At 53.2% G+C, this 20,259-nt stretch overlaps 3 protein-coding genes across 3 annotated transcripts in view; 2 read left to right on the top strand and 1 right to left on the bottom strand.

Moving 5' to 3' along the window:
* Zc3h18 (zinc finger CCCH-type containing 18) overlaps nt 1–837 on the top strand; it is a 52,526-nt gene extending 51,689 nt beyond the window's left edge. Inside the window, exon 20 of the mRNA XM_008840548.3 lies at nt 93–837. The gene's annotated coding sequence lies outside the window, so the exon portion shown is untranslated. The remainder of the gene's footprint in view (nt 1–92) is intronic.
* A 4,889-nt stretch (nt 838–5,726) lies between these two features.
* Nucleotides 5,727–6,974, top strand: Il17c (interleukin 17C). The gene is made up of 3 exons (XM_008840577.1): nt 5,727–5,753; nt 6,010–6,338; nt 6,713–6,974. Exons 1-3 carry the CDS (start codon nt 5,727–5,729, stop codon nt 6,972–6,974), a joined length of 618 nt encoding a protein of 205 aa, XP_008838799.1.
* Nucleotides 6,975–9,584: 2,610 nt separating this feature from the next.
* Nucleotides 9,585–20,259, bottom strand: part of LOC103740013 (cytochrome b-245 light chain) — an 11,156-nt gene continuing 481 nt past the window's right edge. The window contains exons 2-6 of the mRNA XM_008840547.3: nt 12,208–12,277; nt 11,838–11,912; nt 11,562–11,645; nt 11,014–11,095; nt 9,585–9,887 (exon numbers count right to left, since the gene is read on the bottom strand). Coding sequence (XP_008838769.1) covers nt 9,687–9,887; nt 11,014–11,095; nt 11,562–11,645; nt 11,838–11,912; nt 12,208–12,277 — 512 coding nt within the window. The 3' untranslated portion in view covers nt 9,585–9,686. The remainder of the gene's footprint in view (nt 9,888–11,013; nt 11,096–11,561; nt 11,646–11,837; nt 11,913–12,207; nt 12,278–20,259) is intronic.

The following is a 20,259-nucleotide window of genomic DNA, read 5'->3' as shown; positions in this document are numbered from 1 at the left end:
TCTCTAATTACTAAGGATGTTGGACACATTTGAAGGTGTTTCTTAGTCATTGTTAATTCTTTTCTGAACTCTCTCTGTTCAGAGCCATAGCCTTTTTATAAAAAAAAAAAAAAAAAAAAAATAGGGTAAGCGCAGCCATTTTGGATTTTGCAGTTAATGTCTTATTTTGGCTGTGATTCTTTTTAAAAATTAAAAAAGGAAAAAAAAAGTTTCTCAGCTGGAAAAGAAGCCACACATGAGATGAAGATGACGCTGAACCCCAACCCCACCAGAATGAGCCAGCCCCTTCCAGAGTCGAGTCTCCGTGGACAGGATGAGCCAGCCCTTCCAGAGTCGAGTCTCCGTGGACAGGCGGGCAGGCCAGCCCCTTCCAGAGTCGAGTCTCCGTGGACAGGCGGGCAGGCCAGCCCCTTCCAGAGTCGAGTCTCCGTGGACAGGCGGGCAGGCCGGCACTGAGACAGGCTCCAGCTCTGCAACTTCGGAGCTTCAGGCGCAGGGCGCACACGTCCTGCCCCATCCTCCACCTCTCCCAGGCACCTCTCTGGCTGCAGGTCTCCTCACTGGAGACCCGAAAGCGGAATGCTTTTCCTGGACTACTGGGGCATCATCCCTTCTTCCCTTCCCCGGATCAGAAGTATATATATATATTCTTGACTAAAGTCTGATTGGGAAATATTTCCTGTCTTTTATTTTAAGCATCAAATCGTTTTAGTTGATTTAAAAAGGAAAATACTGAATAGACCCAAAAAAAAAAGGCCAAGGGTATTGTTGGGGTATCTGTCGGTGTGGATGGTCTTTTTTGAGCGATCTCCTAAAATAAAATATTTTGATAAGCAGTTTCCTGGTCCTGGTGTCTGCATTGCCTCTCTGGGCTGCCTCCCCACTGGATGCCCAGGCCTTGGCTCAAAATGAACCAAGAACTCCCGTGGAGACCCCACCTAGAGCAGATCCTACACAGTCTCTTACCCTTCAGGAGCCAGTAGGCACGAACTGGGCTTAAAGCCTCTGCCCCTAGAGTGTTGTGCCTCAGTTTCCCCATCATGTGACTGGGCCCAGTTTCTGCTGAATTTGTGCTCCATTTTTCTTGGGATGTGAGCTGATAGCTACCTCTCTGTACTGTACCCTGGCTGGGTAGGGACTGCAGACCTGGTTAGGCTGATCCCCAGCTATGACGCCACTCATCACTCCTGCTTTGGACAAGTCGCCTGACCCTGACCCAGGTATGCAAAGCCTGAATGAGATTGGGCTGCCTTACTCCAGAGCAGCAGTGACCATGTTCCTTCCAAAATGTCCCTCCATGGCACTTGATAGCTACACTCCACAAGAACCCACCAGTGCAGACAAGCCCTACAGAGGCCAGACTCCAAGGCCTTCCCAGGCAGATGCCCTCGGTCCTGTGGGGGCACCACCTGCCCCACACCATCTGTGCTGTCTACCTTCCAGGAGGTACTTGGGATGCCATGCCAAGAACCCCAAGTTCAAGGACAAGGCCTTATGTGCCCAGTATGGGACAGTGGCTCTTCTGGTCTTTGTAATGTGTCCTGTTACCTGCAACTCTGTCCTGGGCTCAAGGACTTCCAAGTACGGGGCAGGGCAGGAAGGTTCTGCTGGGCCACACTATTTTCCCCTCTATGAGAATGTCACAATCCACAGGATTTGTCCTCAGCTCAGTGTCCTTTCCTTATCCCACCCTCCATCAGGTCAAAGCCAGGTACAAAAGAACTCCAGCCTCCCAGCTAGTGGCCATCCAAAGACATGAGCTGACCCAGTTCACCTGGGCAGATCCAGCCTGTAGTTCTACTGCTGCTTCCTGAGGTCAGGCCAGCTGAGGGATGGCTTGACAGCAGAGGTGGCCTCAGAGTAGCAAGCTAACTGCAGGCTGGAGCTGTGAGCTAGGTCCCTGCAGACCAAGCCAGATTCAAACTCGGAGCCACTAATAGCCCATGTGAAAGCCAGGACAGATGTCCCGCTGTAGGGCTTGTACCCTAGCCTGTGAGGACAAGACCTCACCCAACCCACCTCTCCTTCATTCAGATCTAGTGGAGAGAACACATCTTGGGGAAGAGTCCCCCTCTGGAATGCGACACTCCAGTGACTCTCCCCAGGTCGTCTTCTGTGTGTTGGGGTGGTGGTGAACACGTGTGTGCATGGAGGCTGGAGGCCATCCCAAACACCATCCACCTCCTTTGCAGGCATCAACCTGTCTCCACCCCCGGTGCTGGGATTAGTTGACATCTTTTTCGAGGGTCCTGAAGATTGAACTCCTGTCCTCATGTTGCAAGGCAGGCACTACCAGCTGAGCCATCTCATGCCCCATGCCCCTGGGTCACAGAGCAATCAGCCTCACTGTTAACTGGATCCCAGGCCCAGCAGAGGTATAGCCCCCTCTAAGAATCCTCCACAGCCAACAGTAACCCTTGTGGAGACCCAAGGCTTCCAGACCTTCCCTCTTCTCCCTCACCAGCTGGCCAGGCAGGATCTGTGTAGGGGACACTTGAAGCATGGTGTGGGTGGGGCCCATCTAGCCAGTGCAGGTTGCCCAGCATCCTTCCTCCTGGCCGCCTTTCCAGTCTTGCCCAACCTAGGACTTCTGTATGAGCCTGACCTCAGGAGCAAGGCCAGCTACCTCCTGCCTCACACCTGCATGTGTTCTGGCTCCCACTTCCGGCCTATTCTCCGTGTCCTTTAAGCAGCCCTAGGCATTATCTCTGGGGGTGGGGGGTAGGGAGGGCTGCCTTTAGATCCCACAGAGCACGCTGTGGCCACCAGCTGTTCAAATAGAAAATACACAACATAATTTGGATGCGGGGCGGCGGGGTTTTGGGGGAGGCAGGTACTGCAGGTGGATGCCTAGGCCAAAGTTATTGGACATAGGCTGGGATAAGCTTGACCATCCAGCTGCCATCTCAGGACCCCCATGGTTTGTGGGAACTCAGAATAGATGTGCTGGCTCCCACTCCACCTGGGAGGGCCCTGCACTTTGAGGGCTGGGCAAGATGGAAGGAAGCTATGCACAGGATCAGCTGGGTGTAGGATAGCTGCCAGCCCCAGACATGGGCCACAGGGTCAGGGAGGAAGTGCACCAGCCAAGGCCAGAGGCAGGTCTGTTCATCTCCCCTAGGCTCCATTTGGAAACTGTAATCACCCAGGTCCATAGGTTCCAGCCTCGGAGGGCTGGCAGGTGAACAGTCTCACTGGGGGTGACTGCTGGGCCAGCTCAGTCCCAGGCAGGCACATGGGCCTCTTGCCCCCTAGGACTCTGGGCTCCACCCATTCACCCTAGTACCTCTCTGTCCTCAGAATCCATCTGCTCTTATAAAGCAGGGGTGGAGACAGGAGAGACTGGTACTGGAGTTAGGTGCTCAACTTATGGTGGTTCAAGTCAGCTCTGACAACACATCTGCTCTGTAGTCTGGGGTGGGTGCTGCCACCCTGGGTCAGTTTCCCTGTCTGGGAAATGGGTTAAGCTGGCGTTCCTTAAAGAACACGGCAGGAGTGGAAGGGAGCCTCCGGAGCTACCGTCTGTCTGTTCCTCTCCTGAGTCGGGTACAGGTGGGACACAGGTGGGGGGGCAGTCATGTCCCTCCCCCTGCTTGGCTCACTGCCCTAACAGAGGCCTTTCCTTAGGGAGTCACATGGCCCCTGTGTGAACAGACCCGGAAGTGTGCAGCGCTGACTCTAGGCTAGGGCACTCGGGTGGGCCTTTGTCCCCCAGTGTTCCCCTTTTCCTTCTAATACTTTGTTTCCTCTTCTCCCTCCCCTGCCTTCTGGTCCCAGGACTTCAGGTGCTGTTAGGCAGGTTGTATACTGCAAGACTTTCCCAAGGTTCCCGGTCCAGGAAGGAACTGGAATCCACTGACCCACCCACCCTCCCCTGGGAAGATCCCTGATCCCAACACTCTCCTCCCTTAATCCGCCTCCTCCCCACCTGTGCTTTCCTTCTCCCCATATCACCCTAGAAAACTCACAACTTACAGATGCAGCATGCAGGAAGGCCACAGGAATCGCTTCATAGGTCGGACTGAAAACCCAAGGCCCAGAAAGCCCCATTCGGACCCACTAGGGCCCTCGAGGACCTGGAGCCCCACAGCAATAGACAGATGTGTGAGTGTCTAAGTGCATGTGGGTGAGCACATATGCCAGGAAGGAGCTGGAGGTCAGCAGACCCTGCCCAACAGAGAGGGGACTCGGATCTGCACAAAACGTCTCAACTGGGCTGGAGAGGTGGCTCAGCAGTTAAGAGCACCAGCTGCTCTTGCAGAGGACTGGGGTTTGATTCCCAGCACTTACATGGTGACTAACAACCATCTGTAACGCAGGTCCAGGCGATCTGTCCTCTTCTGTCCTCCTCAGGCATTGCACAATATGGGTGCAGTTACATACATGCAGGCAAAACGCTCATACGCATACAATTTTTAAAACATATGTAAAAAGTTCCTTGGCAACATTTTGGCAAGGGCTTCCCTGGGACACATGGACCTTCTCAGGCCCTTCCCGGCAGCGTTTCATCTGCCCAAAGGTTGGCAGAGTGAGGGGAGGGGCTAGAGTTTCACCTGAGTCTGAGAGGCCCTAGGAACAGGCCAGCAGCTGTGAATCGCATCAGTAATGCACCTGCTGTTGACCTCCAACAAATCCACAGACCCGGCCAGCAGGTAACAAGGCATTGCCCTCAGGTGGCCCTGGGAGTTGAGCAGAAGCACTGTCCTTTCCTGTCTTTGGGCTGTCACTCACAGGGTATCTTCATGAGCTGTTAGCTCTGGGGCTGGGCCCTTTCACACCACAGCCCCTGCCTGGGGACTGGGGAAGGATCTGTGGCTGCACTTTCTGGTCCTATCGGCACAGCTGGGCATTCTGGAAGCTAATGAGAATCGGGGCAGACAGGACCCTCTGCCTTGGAAGTGGCCAGGGCCCCAAAAAGCCCCAAAGAGGGACCCTCCCGGGATGACATCCAAACCTCAGGGTTTTAAACTGATCACAGATCGGGCCCGGCCCACCCCATCCAGCTGTGCTGGATTGCCTGGGGCCGGGGCACCGCAGGCGGCTTCCGCTCAAATCAGCTTCCTGCGGTGCAGCTCTCATTTCCAGCAGGCTGCAGCCTTCATCCCAGCCTTCATCCCAGGGCTTTCAGCTTGGCTCAAACTCTAGGAGCCCCCTGAGCCCTAAGGGCATTTCTCAGTCGCACCTTCCTGCCTGCACAGGGAGGACACGTGGTGATCACCTGAGGCAAGAAACAGAGCCTCGATGTCCACTCACAGGTCCAGAGGACTGATCCTCATGGATCCACGGCAGCCCGTAAATGCGAGCCCCTGCTCCCAACCCCAGGGTCAGTGAGTTCAAATAGCAAAACTGGCACAAACCAAAGCAAGCTGCTTAGCTGAAGCCCCTATAGAAGGTTCCAGAATGTCCCACAGGTCAGGGGGCCCAGTTCTTTGTAGGCACTCCACTGGGTAAGGTCCCTCTGGGTCAGGAGGTTGCCTCACAGGGGCTCGAGTCTGTGACATGGCGCTCTTGGGGTGGGCGCGGCAGGGTGGGGCACAGAAGGGCCTTTGCTAGGGACCCGTGATGACGATGGGACCATGGGATGCCAAGGGACAGACCCAGAGGAGGAAGCAGTGCTGGGTTTTCCACAGGTGTGGCCCTGGGTATAAAGAAGCAGTGCAGCCAGGTTCCACCAGGTGTGGTGCTGGGACCGTCGCCAGGTGTGAGGCCATTCTGTGCCTGCTGCCATGACCACCGTCACTGACACCATGATGGTGAGCCTGGTGCTTCCCCAGCCCCTGTGATGGCAGCCTGACCCAGAAGGGTCGGGCTCTCTGAGCCCTGGGAGGAGGGTGCTGGGGGCTTCATCCAGAGCCCAGGTGCACTGCTTATCTTTGGGTGGGCTGAGTTTGTTTCCCCATCTGGCAGAGGGAGGTCTGAACCCCATATTTTCAGTGGGAACAGGCAAGCTTGGGAGGAAGTGGGGTGTCCCCTAGATACCCCCTAATCATACTCCTGCCTGTTCCCCAGCTCCTCCATGGCATCCTGCTCCTAGGATGGCTGTCTCTTGCCATAGCCCACCAAACCTCCCCATTCAGGGGGACACCCCGCAGCCATGGGGCTCCACGTTGTTACTCTGCTGAGGAACTGCCCCATGGCCAGGCCCCCCCACACCTGCTAGCTCGAAGTGCCAGGTGGGAGCAGGCCCTCCCAGTGGCTCTGGTGTCCAGCCTGGAAGCCATGGCCCACAGGAGGCAGCATGAAGGAGCCCTGGCTGGAACACAGTGCCCTGTGCTGCGGCCAGAGGAGGTGCTGGAGGCTGACACCCACCAGCGTTCCATCTCACCCTGGAGATACCGGTGAGGGTAATGGGGTCCCCACTGGTGGGGTGGCTCTCTCCTTACTCTGGAGTCTCGAACACTTGCTCAGCAGGCATGCTTACCCTGACCTTTAGGTCCACTTTCACCTGGGAGGCTGAGGCGTGGGACCAAGTGAGACCCTTGGAGGCCTAGGGAAATGTAAACATCGTTGAGCACCAACTACATGGCAGCCATCTCGGTGTCTGCACTGTCCTGTATACTGCCTGCCCATCCAAGTGCGGGGGGCAGCCTTGAAAGTAAACAGGCCTCCAGGCGGGGACGGAGGGTGTCACGCCCACCATGCTGCTTGTGAAAGCTCAGAATGGTTCTTGGGGGAATCAGAGAAAGAAGCCTCACTGCCCCTGTCCCCACAGCATTGACACGGACGAGAACCGCTACCCACAGAAGCTGGCGGTCGCTGAGTGCCTGTGCCGGGGCTGCATCAATGCCAAGACGGGCCGTGAGACAGCGGCACTGAATTCTGTGCACCTACTGCAGAGCCTGCTGGTGCTGCAGAGACGGCCCTGCTCCAGAGACGGTGCAGTGGCCCCCACACCAGGGGCCTTCACCTTCCACGCTGAGTTCATTCGAGTGCCCGTGGGTTGCACCTGTGTCCTTCCCAGGTCTGTACAGTGACAGTGGCCTCTGCCTTCACAGTGGCATACCAGACTCCTCCCAGGCCAGACATGCCTGGCATCCCCGCCAGAGGGCACCTTCTATTTATATGTATTTATTTGTTATTTATTGATTATTAACTGCAGCAGAGGCTGTGTCTGCCCCTTGCCCTGCATTCCCTGGCCAGTGGCCAGACCCAGGCTGCTGATCTCAAGACTGAAGAGCCCTGGCATCCCTATGTCTGGAGAGATCACTCCTGATGGCTCTCCAGCCTTACCATGTCAACCCATGGGCAGAGCTACATATGGTAAAGCATACTTGTAATCCTAGCACTTGGCAGAGGCAGGAAGGATGCCACAAGTTTGCAAACAGCCTGGTCTACATATGAGTCCCAGGAAAGCCAGGTCTACACAGTGTAAACCCTGTCTCAAAGGAGAGAAGATGGAGGGCAGGCCAGAAGGGGGCTGGCTCCCTTTCCTTGAACCTCAGGAAAGGCAATGAGAGGCCTCCATGTCATCCCAGAGCCCCAGCTCCTGCCTGGTCCAGCCTCTTAGGGTCTGTCTTCTCAGCTACCCCAAGGAAAAGGTTATCTGTCCTCTTAAACAATTATTTATTTTAACTGTCATTAAATGGATACAATTCAGTGGCCCATTCATTCATTTTCCTTCCCTCCTGGCCCTCTCTACCCAGGAGGTGCCCAGGGGCCACCAAAGTCCCAAAGTCCTTTGCCATGGCTTCCATGTCCCTGATGTGCCACCCAGGTGGGGAGGGGCTTGAACACAGTGAGGCACAAGTGAGCCCTCGGCCCTGGGTTTCCACCTCTTCCTAGGAGGCTGCTGCTGTCCTAGACAGGGAGCGGGCTGCTCCCCAAGACCACATCGTGCCCTCCCCCCTTCATTACCACCTTGAGCATCTGGGGCACCACCTCTGCCCTGAGGTTGATGGTTCTCTGCATCAGGATGGGCAGTCATCTGTCACACCACCCCTCCAGCATGAGCTTGCCAAGGAGGCTCTCCCCAGCAGGAGCGCAGACTCCTGTCCTATTGAGTGCCTTTGATGAAGGGGACTGGGTGCCGGTGGCTTCCATCATGGAAAGCTCGGCCAGATGTGGGGGGAGGCTCAGGGCCTCCCCTGCCCAGCCAGCTATTAACACTGACAGCTCAGGAATGGAGAGAAAAAAAGATTCACCCTGGAGTGCACAGAGGTGGAGGCCACAGGCAGAGAGTACTTGGGGTGGGGGGGGGTAGCCTTTATTTAGAGCCTGGGAAAGACATAGGCTGAGTTTGTACCAAATGGCCTGCATGGGGTCCTGAACAGGGCAGTGAGTAAACAGCTGCAGTCCCTTCCTTGGGTAACGGTGGCCAAGAGCCAGTGAGCATCAGGAACACTTGAAGCGGGACCCAGGGAAGCCTTTAAATACCTAGGTGACCTGATGGAGCAGCCATGAAGCCCCAGGGAGTGATGCTCCCTTGCAGCAGGAACAGCTCTGCAACGGTCACTTGCATTTAAGGAAGGTGGTTGTAGCTGGAACCAGGTGAGAGAAAGATGATGGGGTCAGAGTTTGGGGTAGAGGCAGATTGCCTGGGGTGATTGGGAGCTTGTGCCTGTCACTGCAGAGCCTGGAGCCAGGTTCTGATCTGGCAGTACCTGGTGGAGGCTTTGGTTCGAATGGCTCAGTGCATACTGGTTGCAGAGCTGGAAGCGCTCTGGAATGGGAGGGAGATTGCCCTACAGAGTGGGCAACGAAATGGCGACTCTGATTCTGTGCTGGAGGCAAAGCCGGTGTGGTTGGAGTGGGTGTGTGACAGCGGGTGCCAAGATCTCGCTGGCATTTCCAGAAGAAAGGAAGGAGTCCCATCTACTGGGGCTGAGCTGGACCGAGCTGCTGGTTCAAGGATGAGTGTCAGCTGTAAGGTATAGATTCATGGTGGCCCTCAGGCCATGGCCCTAGAACATGATTTACTAACTGGGCAGGTGGGCAAACATGATATGGGGGCTCTGCAGCCCCAGGAGTCATGGGCACAGCCCACCTGGGCATGAATGTGTATGCACACCTTTGGGGTCCCCTATAAGAGCTCCTGTTTCGAGGAGAGACAAACAGAGCCCAGAATAACCCATCCAGCCACTGACAGTGTATCCCTGTGGATGTGTGTACATGCTTGTGTATATGAGCCTTTACACCAGGGTGAAGCAACAGCCTGGGTACCCCAGCTGGTAGGGAGACTCCCAGTAACCAGGGGTATGTGGCACAAATAGAGCATTTACCACCAGCCTCACCTCTGTCCTACAGAGAAGTCTGGGATGAAAGGCCCAGGGCCTCCCAGGAGCCCGTGCTCTGCCCCATGGGCCCTCTGTGTTGTCTCACGAAGGATGCCTCTGCGATCTCTCCCTGTGTGTTACTAGCTTCACTACTGAGGGTTAGGTTGGGCGGAGTAAAGGACCTGGACCAGGTACTATATTTCACGGAATATGTGATGGCTACCCATTTCACAACCCTCTGAGAACAAATCAACACTGACACAGCCCATGAGATCAAAATCCTGCCTGTGTGTCACCAGGTAGGACATGGCACATGCTAGGCGTACTGTCTCAAGGGAAACCCTCTCCCAGACTCACAGAAAGAGCCGCTTGTGCACATCAGTCATTCACACTGTTTATTACAGGGGGCATCAGTGCCCCCTGGTAGCCACCCCCCACCCCCCGCCAAGCTGAAGCTGTGGACAGTCCCCAAGGTCACACAACCTCATCTGTCACTGGGATGGGGTTGACCTGGGGGCCTCCAGCCCCCTCCTCCTCCACACTTGGTTTCTTGCGAACCTCTGCAGGTGGCCGGGGCGGGGGATTGGTGGGTGGCTGCTTGATGGTGCCTCCAACTTGTGGCCGCTCCTTGGGCTTGGGTTCAATGGGGATCCATTGCTCACCACGGATGGCCGCCTAAGGGGCAGACAGGGGCTGTGTTGTGTTGCTAGCTGCTCACTGTTACCAGGGGCTCAGGGTGGACATAGATCTAAGTCCTGAACCTCTTAGGTTAACTGACTGGCCCAAAGCCACACAGTCACCACTTGGTTCTGTCTGACACCAAACCCAGGCTATATGGCCATGCCAGAAGGGCCCTACAAGGAAAGAGACATGGAACCCTTGGGCTTCTAGAACGTTCTCTGAGCCACTTTCAGGTACAAATTCCATGACCACAGAGCTCCCAGGTCCCCTTCAAGGGGACCCACCCAGGCTGCAACCTCCCCAGGGGCCACCAGACATCTGTGCAGGGGGCTTGCTTGTAACAGTGCTGCCCTGCCCCCAGCCTGAGCTTTCACTGCAGCTGACTCCACAGGCCTGGGACCGAACAGTTACATACAGTAACCCATCATGCTTGAGGGATGGGAAGTCTATAAGACAGCACACAGACATCTGTGGCTCCACCTTCTAACCGATAACCAGAATATTCTATCCAGAAAACCAGAAAGAAGCTGCACAGAATGAGGAAAGAGATCTGTGTGACCTCAGGTAGAAAATGACTTCTTAAAAGCACATACTAAGCACATACTCATGCCTGTCATTCCAGCACTAGGAGGTGGAGGATCAGGAGCTCAAGGCCAGCCTCAGTTACATAGCAACTTTGGGGTCAGCCTGGGCCCTTTTTTGAGAACTTGTCTCAAAAAAGAAAGAAAAATGGAAGGAAGGAAGGAAGGAAGGAAGGAAGGAAGGAAGGAAGGAAGGAAGAAGGAAGTCCTCCAAGCCCAGTGCTCTCCCAGAAGTGCACCTGACACGACCAGACTCAGCAGGTTTCAATGAGCAATGGACCCTCATCCAGACTGTGCTGTACGACTCAGGCCACACTGCCTCCCTGAGCTTCTCCCTCCTCATCCGCCTGCCAGCTGGGCTGCAGTGTAGCTTCAACAAGGACATGCCCAGTGCACACCAGATGTGCACTTGATAGACCACAGCTTATGTGAAAGTGAACAGTGGGCTCCTGGCCTTGACACAGCCCCCAGGGCGCTCACAAAGGTCAAGGGTACTAAAGACTAGGGGTGGGACACTGACCACAGAGGACACTACTCACCAGCAGGTAGATGGTGCTGGCGATGGCCAAGCAGGCAGTCCCCAGGATAGTGGCCAGGAGGAAGCCTGCCGGGACTGACAGCCTGGAGGGAGGGCAGGAGAAAGCAAACAGCAGTCAGAGGGAGTCTTGAGCCCCCAGGCCACAAGGTCTCCAGGACGCCAAGATGAGGGGAGGCCAGCTCCACCCAAGTCTGGCTTAGGTTTGGTTTCAATTCTCTGAAGCAATATGTCCTTTAACTCCAGACAGTGTTGAGAAGAGGCCTGGGCTGGAGTGTGGCCACATGGGGGTATCCCAGCCCTGGCTCCAAAAACCACCAGTCACACACCTTTCAGGTACACAAGACCCAAGAAGGAACCACCCAGCACTGTGAGTATAAATCAGCTACTAAGTTTGGGGTGAAGTGTCCCATACCAGACAATGGATGCAGGTTTAGAACCTTGGCCCTTCCTGAGAGCCCAGTTTCTGTCTGGACAAATACCAATGAAGGAGAGCTTGGCTGGGCCACCGCTTCCCAGCTTGTTACTCAGAGGTTGGGCAGCAGGACTCACAGGAGATGGAGGACAGCCCGAACGTAGTAATTCCTGGTGAGGGGCCCGAACAGCTTCACCACTGAGGTCATGTACTTCTGTCCACTAGATGCAGAGGGAAGACAGAGACAGGGTCACAGGGCAGGATCCTTGTCACCCACTACCCAACACTGCCCAGGGCTCTGAGTCCTTTTTCTCCTGGGTACACATTGGGCAGGCACTGGGCTGGGCGCCCAGCACAAGCAGGTTGCTTCCACGGTGCTGACTCCCTACCCTGCTCAGGCAGGAGTCACTCACCACCGCTCCATGGTGGATCCTTTTTTCCTCTTCCCCCGGGGGTACTCCAGCAGGCAGATGAACACACCAGCAGCGCTGGGGCAAAGGTTAAGGAAAGCCACACTCAGCCTGAGCCAGTTCTGCTGAAGGGAGAACAGAGGCACCACCTGCACCTGCCCTCCCACCTCATCTGTCCTAAGCAGCAGGTCCATTGGGCCAGCAAGGTAGGGAGGGGGCCATGGAGTCCAACCCAAGCCTTGGGATGGAGGACCACAGCCTCACACTTGTCCCCACTGCAGACAGTTGGTTCTACCACCTGTGCCCAAACAGGAGATGGGTGGCACTCTGCTGTTACAGCTCCACCTCTGCCCAGCCCCCAGTAGAAGGATACATGGAGTAGGTGCCAAAGTACCATTGTGTGAAGCGCCCAGCAGTGGCCACGATGCCCCCTGTGATGAGAACTGAGGACAGAGTGAGGTGGTTAGGGGGCAGCCCCTGCTGAAGGCCTGGACCGAGCTGCAGGGCTTACCCCTAGGCTGGGACAACCAGGCCTCATGTGGGTTCCTTGTCCAAGTGACAGGGTTGGGACACTGCCCCATTGGTGCTGCAAGATGATGCAGGGGCAGAGAGGACACTGGGGGACATGGTAAGGGTGAGTTGAATTGCCAGTGTCTCTGTCTTGCTGGCGATGCATCCCTTTCCTCTCTGGCCCTGGTCCTGCCTCATCTCCAGGCAGCTGTTTAATATGGTAGAGGAACACACTTGGTGCTTATCATGTCATATACTCTTCCCCCACCCCCTTTTTTTTTGTTTTTTTGAGACAGGGTCTCCCTGTAGCCCCAGCTGGCCTGGAACGCCTATGTAGACCAGGCTGGCCTTGAACTCACAGAGATCTGCCTGTCTGCTTCTCAAGTGCTGGGATTAAAGGTGTGTACCACCACACCTGGCTATGTCTCCTCTTTTTTAAAAAATATACTTTATCTATTAGAGTGTGTGTGTGTGTGTTTATTGCCTGCATATGTGCAAGCACACACCCCCTGGAGGTCAGAAGAGGGCATCAGATTCCCCTGGAAATGGAGTTAGGGACTTTTGTTAGCTGACATGTAGGTGCTCGGAATCAAACCCAGATCCTCTGTAAGAGCAGCCAGCACTCTTAATTGCTGAGCCATCACACATGTGGGTATTTTCTCCCCTGTAACCTACACTTTTTCTTGCCTTTTTGGGGTGCTAAAAATACACATAAATTTAACACTGCAGTCACATGAAAGCATTAGGGTTCAGGGGCACGAGGTACACCCACCCACACTGGGCTGAGGTGTGGCTCAGGGGTACTGTTTACCTAGCAGGCATAAGGCTGAGTTCCATGCCCAGAAAAAAAAAAAAAAAAAAACAAAAAAAAAAACTTCACAATGCTGTGCCACTGTCTCACAGACCCATAATCACTGAGGGCCCACCGACACCACAGCCCATCTCCAGTTTCTAGGACTTCATTACGGTAGAATGTGAAAGTCCTGAGCTGGGTAGCATTTACATGTGTGCCCTCCACCATTCCAGAAAACTCTTGACTTTGTGCCTTTGGTTGCTGTGAAGTTGAAGCTCCCCAGCACTGTGCTGTGTGGACCAGGAGCTTGTTCTTCCTGTTGTTTTGAGATGGTCTCATTACACTGACTAGCCCAGAACTGATCCTCCTGCCTCCATCTCCTGTGTGCTTACATTCTAGGCATGAACCACCACCAGCTTTTTGTCTTTTTAAAAAAAATTGAAGCCCAGGCGTGGTGGCGCATGCCTTTAGTCCCAGCACTCGGGAGGCAGAGGCAAGCGGATCTCTGTGAGTTCAAGGCCAGCCTGGTCTACATAGTGAGTTCCAGGACAGCTGGGGCTACAGGGAGACCCTGTCTCTAAAAGACAAAAAAAAAAAGAAAGAAAGAAAATTGAGTGTTTTTCTATTATTGAATAATCACAGTTTATTGATGCATTTTTCTGTCTTCGGGACACTTAGATGCTTTTAGTGGATAGCTATTATGGATAAGGTGATACAGCTAAGTTTTATTTATTTTTTAACCAATGTGATGGTGAATTTAATATATTTTATGGAGCTGGGCGTGGTGGTGCATGCCTTTAGTCCCAGCACTCCAGAGACAGAAGCAGGTGTAGATCTCTGTGAGAACTAGGCCAGCCTGGTCTATATAGCGAGTGCCAGGGAAAGAGGGGGGGGAGGGAAGAGAGAGAGAGAGAGAGAGAGAGAGAGAGAGAGAGAGAGAAAGGGAAAGAGAGAGATTTTATGGGACTGGTAAAATAGTTCAACAGATAAAGATGCTTGTCACCAACCTGGGCGACCTAAGCTGAATTCCCAGGACCCACATAGTGGAGGAGAAAACTGACTCCAACAAGCTGTCCTCTGACTTCCACATGCTTGCTGTGTCACACATGCCCTGCACCCCCGCCAAGTAAATAAATGCAATAAAAAAGATATATTTTACTATCTGGGTATGGTGGCACATGCCCACAATAAGAAGCTCTAGGTTCGACCCCCAGCAATGCGTCAACTAAGCATGGCCTGTTTGTCTGTAATCCCAGCACCTGGGAAGTTGAAGCAGGAGAATCGAGTTCAAGGCCAGCCTAGGATACACAAAGCCCTCTCTTATCAACAATAATCACTCACTCAATCAATCAATAAAAATGGGCTGATGAGATGGCTCAGTAGGTAACTGCTCGCTGCCAAGCCTGACCACCTGAGTTCAATCCCCAGAACCCACATAAAGATGGAAGGTGAGAATCAACTCTCACAAGTTGTCTGTGGCATGTATGCACCTATACCCCCCGCAACACACAAATAAATGTGAAAGAAAAATTTTAAGTAAAACAACCAAAAAACTAAATAAATAAAAAGACAAGGAAGCTTGTTCGGCATTGTTTTCTCTCCCCCGCTTTTCGTCTTTTGGAGACAAAGAGTCTCCCTGTAGCCCCAGCTGGCCTGGATCTCACTATGTAGACCAGGCTGGCCGCCATCTCACAAGATGGGCCCACCTCTGCCTCCCAAGTGCAGGGATTAAAGGCGTGGGCCACCACGCCCGGCCGCAAGGGTTTTCTTTTTAACAAGTTTCTGTTGTGTCTTCTTTTTTCTACCGACCAGATCAAACTATTTAACCCTTCCTTCCTTCCTTCTACAGGAATGGAAGTCTGTATCTGGTTATATATTAACATTTCCTTCCCTCTGTATTGTGGAATTCTCACCAGGAGCTGTTCTATGGCTGTTCACTGTACTGAGCTTTCTTAGTTATGACACAAAGCTAACCCACCCCTCTTCACCTCTCCCTCACTGGGCATTATGACATCTATGTACACTGTCGTTATTTGTCCTTTTGAGACAGAGTCTCCCTGCAGCTGGCCTGGAATTCACGATGTAGACCAGGCTGACCTCAAACTAACAAAGATCTGCCTGCCTCTGCCTCCCAAGTGCTGGGACTAAAGGCGTGCCCTTCCACGCCCGGCTATTAACACTTTTTATAACGATTCCTTTTTTTTTATGTGTATGAGTGTTTGCCTGCACATATGTAAGTGCATCATGCACAGCCTGGTGGCCACAGAAGCCAGAAGGGGGCATCAAATCTGCTGGAACTGGAGTTACACATGGTTGTAAGCCATCATGTGGGTGATGGCACCAAACCCAGGTCCTCTGCCAGAGCAGGAAGTGCTCGTATCTGCTGGGCCATCTCTGAGCCCTTGGGAATGCTTCTGACAAGGAGTGCTGTTCCCAGAAGCCCCAAGGGCAGTTTTCAGGCTTTTCATTTAACCAAGATCTTCACGCGTGTTGCATTTGGTCGGTATGTCTCTCGTCTTTCTAAATCTACAACAGTTTTCTGACTTTTTTTTTTTTTTTTTTTTGGTCTTTTTTGAGACAGGGTCTCCCTGTAGCCCCCGCTGTCCTGGAACTCATTATGTAAACCGGGCTGGCCTTGAACTCACAGAGATCCACCTGCCTCTGCCTCCTAGGATTAATCTGCTGGCACTAAAGGTGTGCGCCACCACACCTGGCCTTTCTGACTTTTTAAACAGTATCATGTAGCTCAGGCTGGACGTTGAGCTCCTGATCTTCCTGTCTCCACGTCCCAAAAGCTGAGGTTACAGGTACAGACCCCCATGCCTGGCATGATATGGGGCTTGAATCCAGGGCCTCATACATACTAGGCAAACTTTCTCCACATACTCCAGTCACGTTTCTTTATGGTACTGACTTTTAAAGTCCTGTAGAATGTTGCACATTCCAGATTTGTGCATTTGTTTACCAACATAGTTTTCAGCTGGGTGTGGTGCTGCACACCTGGAATCCCAGCACTTCTAAGGCTAAAACAGGAGGATCACAAGTTCCAGGCCAGCCTGGGCTACATACTGAGACTCTATTTCAAAAAACAAGCAAAGTCAGGCATGGTGGCACATGCCTTTAATCCCACCACTCTGGAGGCAGAGGCAGGTGGATCTCTGTGAGTTCAAGGCCAGCCTGGTCTACATAGTGAGTTCCAGGACAGCTGGGGCTAGAGAGAGACCCTGTCTCAAAAAGACAAAACAAAACAAAAAACAACAACAACAACAACAACAAAAAAAAAAAACAAGAAAAAAAGCTACTAGTCTCTCTTTCTCGCTCCTTCTGAGAGTTTGTCCTAAGGCTTATTCAGACTGAAAATATTTTTAGCAAGACTGTTCAAAGGCAGTGATACATAGTTCTATTTTTCAAATCCAGAAGCATACCTTCACGTTATCCCATTTCCTATCCTGACTTTTGAAAATAAATACCCCCAAATATTTAAGGTTACTTATTTCAAAATTCTTCCTATGTCACAAGTGGACTTCAGAATGTCTAGCTCCATTTCTGTCCCATTGCCCGACTGTCAATCATTCACTTCTGCCTTCACTCTCAAGTGCAGTTTTCTTCTGAACTCAATTTTCCTCTTGCTGGAGCACATCCTGTAGTCACCTTTGCACTGAGTGTACATGAGCTGCAATGCCCTGGTTCTTCAGTTACAAAAGAACAGGACACTGAGCATGTTCGAGGGAGGTGGTAAGTCTTTTTACTCAGCACCTAAGATATCCTGCCAGTAGTCACCCATTTTTGTTTTTGTCTAATTTCTTTTTTTAAATGTTTTATTAATTTTTTTAATGTTTATTATTTTTGTTTTATGTATATGAGTGTATTGCCTGCGTGTATGTGAGTGCACCTGTGTCGTGTAATGCCACAGAGGTCAGAAGAAGGCTTTGGATTCCCTGGAACTGGAGTTAAGGACGGTTCCTAGCCACCATGTGGGTGCTGGGAATGGAACCCGGGTCCTCTACAAGAGCAATCAGTGCTCTTAATCCCTGAGCCATCTCTCCAGCCCCTTGTTTGTCTAATTTCATCACAATATGTCCAAATCTTAAGAGATCTGTTTTCACCTGGTGTGGTGGCACATGCCTTTAATCCCAGCACTTGGGAGGCAGAGGCAGGTGGATCTCTGTGAGTTCAAAGCCAGCCCTGGTCTACATAGTGAGTTCCAGGCCAGCTGAGGCTACAGGGAGACCCTGTCTCAAAAAAAACGACAAAAAAAGAGATTTGTTTTCATTCGTTCTGAAATTGAAAATTTCTCTTCCACCTAAGATTTCTTCATTCATTTCTGGGAAGTGTTCAGCAGCCTCCAGACCTCTCCCACGCTATGAACTCTCTCATGGAACTTTCCTGTCTCACTTGTTTGCACTTCCTGTACAATGTACGTGCGTGACACAACTTCTCCACTTCTGTGTAGAAATCCCCACCCTGGTCCCATGAGGCCCCATTCTGTGTGGTTCCTCTGATGTGCCTTCCATTTCCCTCGAGGGCCATGCATCCACTACCACCAGGGCTTGATGTGTCTGCAACTGCAGACACTGCACATGAATTCACTTTCCAGTATCCAGTGGGTTCCTTTCTCTCCTTGAGCATTCCTTTCCAGTGGGACCCGCAACTGTGCTCTCCAAGTGCTGACTCTACCAGGGTTCACTTCCTCTAACAGTGAGCTGTGTGAGCTTGTGCCAGCAGGGTGTGTTCCCACCGCAGCCTGTGCATGTGTGTGTGTGTGTGTGTGTGTGTGTGTGTGCGTGTGTGTGTCTGTGTGTGTGTCTGTGTGTGTGCCCAGCAGAGGGTTTCCCCTAAAATCTGGTTTCTCTGGTTTCTGCGTCTGTCGGGGAAGGCGGCTTCAGCCTGCATGGCCTAGGTATCGTGACCTAGCTGTTTGTGATCTTTTCTACCCAGAGCCCCAGCACCAACAAGGCACAGTGGCAGCAGGGCTGATGTCCACGTGAGCTTGTGCAGTGTCTCCTACCTCCTCCGACACAGAGACCCTGGGCTGGTCTTAGGAAAGGTCTTAGCACTGTCCTGGGCTCCCCTGGACTTCAGGCCCTGCTCCCTACCTTGAAATATCACTGGTTTATTCTGACGCTTGGTTTGAAGCTCAGCTGCATATTAACTTGTTTTGCTGGTCAAAAGTGTTAAGCGTGTAGTCTGCTCAAGGGAGGGGCCATTTCCTAACATGCTCACTCTGCCTGCTGGTCTTGGGGTCTCATGTCCTCATCCCGAGACTCTGCAGGAGGGAGCCAGGACACCTTTATCCACCAGTGAGGCTGATGACACATTCTGGAATCTGAGCAAAAGCACCTACTGTGTGTAGGACTCTTTGTACAGACATAATAACCAAGGCCCAGGGTCTGCATAAGACAGTGGATGCTTTAACAGAGGGCCCTGATCCCAGGGGATCAAGCTACTTCAAGTTGGAAATCTTTGAGCAGGTGACATCTGAGTTGAAAGGTGAAGGAGGTGTCAGCTCTGGGTGCTGTGGTAGCAGTAGTTTGTGCAAAGACCAAAGTGTGTGTGTGGTGCACACTCAGGAGACGTGGGAGTAGAAAAGAGGCTTCACAGTGGAGGCAAAAAGGGCAGAGAGGGCCCAGGAGGGAGGGAGGGAGGGAGGAATGGAGGGAGGGAACACTAAGAAGTACTTCCAGGAGGCCTGGGGCATGGTTCAGTTGGGAGAATACTTGTCATGCAAACATGAAGACCTGAGGTCAATCCCCAGAACCCATGTAAAAAAAACCAGGTATGGCAGTGCAAGTGTGTGGAAGTCAGAGGGCAACATCAGGTGCTGCTCTGGACACTGCCCACCTCGTTTTTTGAGACAGAGTCTCTACTGGCACGGGACTGGCAAAGTCGGCTAGGCTGGCCAGTGAGCCCCAGTGATCCTGCCATCCGACACACCCTCTTCTGGCTTCCACAAGCACACACACACACACACACACACACACACACACACACACACACACACAGAGAGACACAGGCACATTTACATAATTTTTGGTGGTCCTTTTGAGATAAGATCTCACTGTAGCCCCAGCTAGCTGGAACTTGCTATGTAGACCAGGCCGGCCTCAATCTCAGAGATCTGCCTGCCTCTGCTTCCCCAGTGCTCATACATCATTTAAAAAATAAAATAAAACTTTAAAAAACTGCTCCTGCTGACTGGTCACACTTTCCAATAATGGAAGTCAGCAGAAGGACCTGTCTCCATCCAGCTAACTTGGGGGGGATATGGATGGAGAAACTGGCCACAGCCAGTGACTTCCCTAGACCTACACTGTGCTGTTGCTAAACTGCACATGAAAGTTGTACCAGCCTGGGCACCATGGACATTAGCTGAGGTAGTGAGCAGAGAACCCTACACAGCGCGCCTAGGACAAGGGGATGCTGGGCAGGCGGACACCCTCCACTGGCACTCACAGGGACTATAGCCCAGGGTCTCCCACCCCAGAATGGGAGTTTCCAGTGTGGGCCTGGGAGATTTCTCTATCACTGTCTCCAGGTCAGTGGGAGTGGGTCTGCCCCCCTCGCACCTGTGGGTCCTTTCAGGCTAGCTCTGGTACAGTTTCTTCTGGCCTCAGAGCGAATGCCCTGGCCTGGTCTCCCAGGTTCTTTTCCGGGTGCACTTTAGTGCAGGGGTCCACGGCCCGGTGGACAGACCTCCCAGGCAGTCGGGGCCGTACCAAACAAGGCCAGTCATCCTGCCCAAGGCCAAGTGTTCTGCAGCTTAGCCCGGAAGGGCGATCACTCTGGGTGGTGCCCAGACCCTTGTGAAATAGTTTCTGCGAAGACTCAAGCTAGTGGGATGGAGCCGGCTGCTCCCCCGGGAATGGGCCTAGCTCCCCACCCCAGGGCCTTCCCGGAGGTGACCCCATGGATGGACCCCGCCCCAGGCCAGAGTGGGCCGAGGGGGAGGGTCGTCCGCGGGTTTTCCCAGCCAGGCGGGAAACCACCAACTGCAACTTCCTCCTCTGCGGTCCCAGCTCGGGCAGAGCAGGGGGCAGGGTGGGAGCGCGGAGCCGGCGGCCAGGCCGGTGTGCCGCAGCCACCCTGAGCCCGCGGGGTCCCGGCAGCACCCCGCCTGGCCCG

This window comes from Nannospalax galili, unplaced genomic scaffold (genome assembly GCF_000622305.1).
Source record: "Nannospalax galili isolate Female #2095 unplaced genomic scaffold, S.galili_v1.0 scaffold459, whole genome shotgun sequence".
Taxonomy (NCBI): Eukaryota; Metazoa; Chordata; class Mammalia; order Rodentia; family Spalacidae; genus Nannospalax; species Nannospalax galili.
Note: the sequence above shows the minus strand (reverse complement) of the source record. Positions and strands in the feature narration are given on the sequence as shown.

Excerpts from the sequence above, each read along its gene's own strand:
- Il17c (XM_008840577.1), top strand. The coding sequence starts at position 5,727 with ATGACCACCGTCACTGACACCATGATG. Across the intron at positions 5,754-6,009 it reads CCGTCACTGACACCATGATG|CTCCTCCATGGCATCCTGCT; the intron begins GTGAGCCTGGTG and ends CCTGTTCCCCAG. Across the intron at positions 6,339-6,712 it reads ATCTCACCCTGGAGATACCG|CATTGACACGGACGAGAACC; the intron begins GTGAGGGTAATG and ends CTGTCCCCACAG.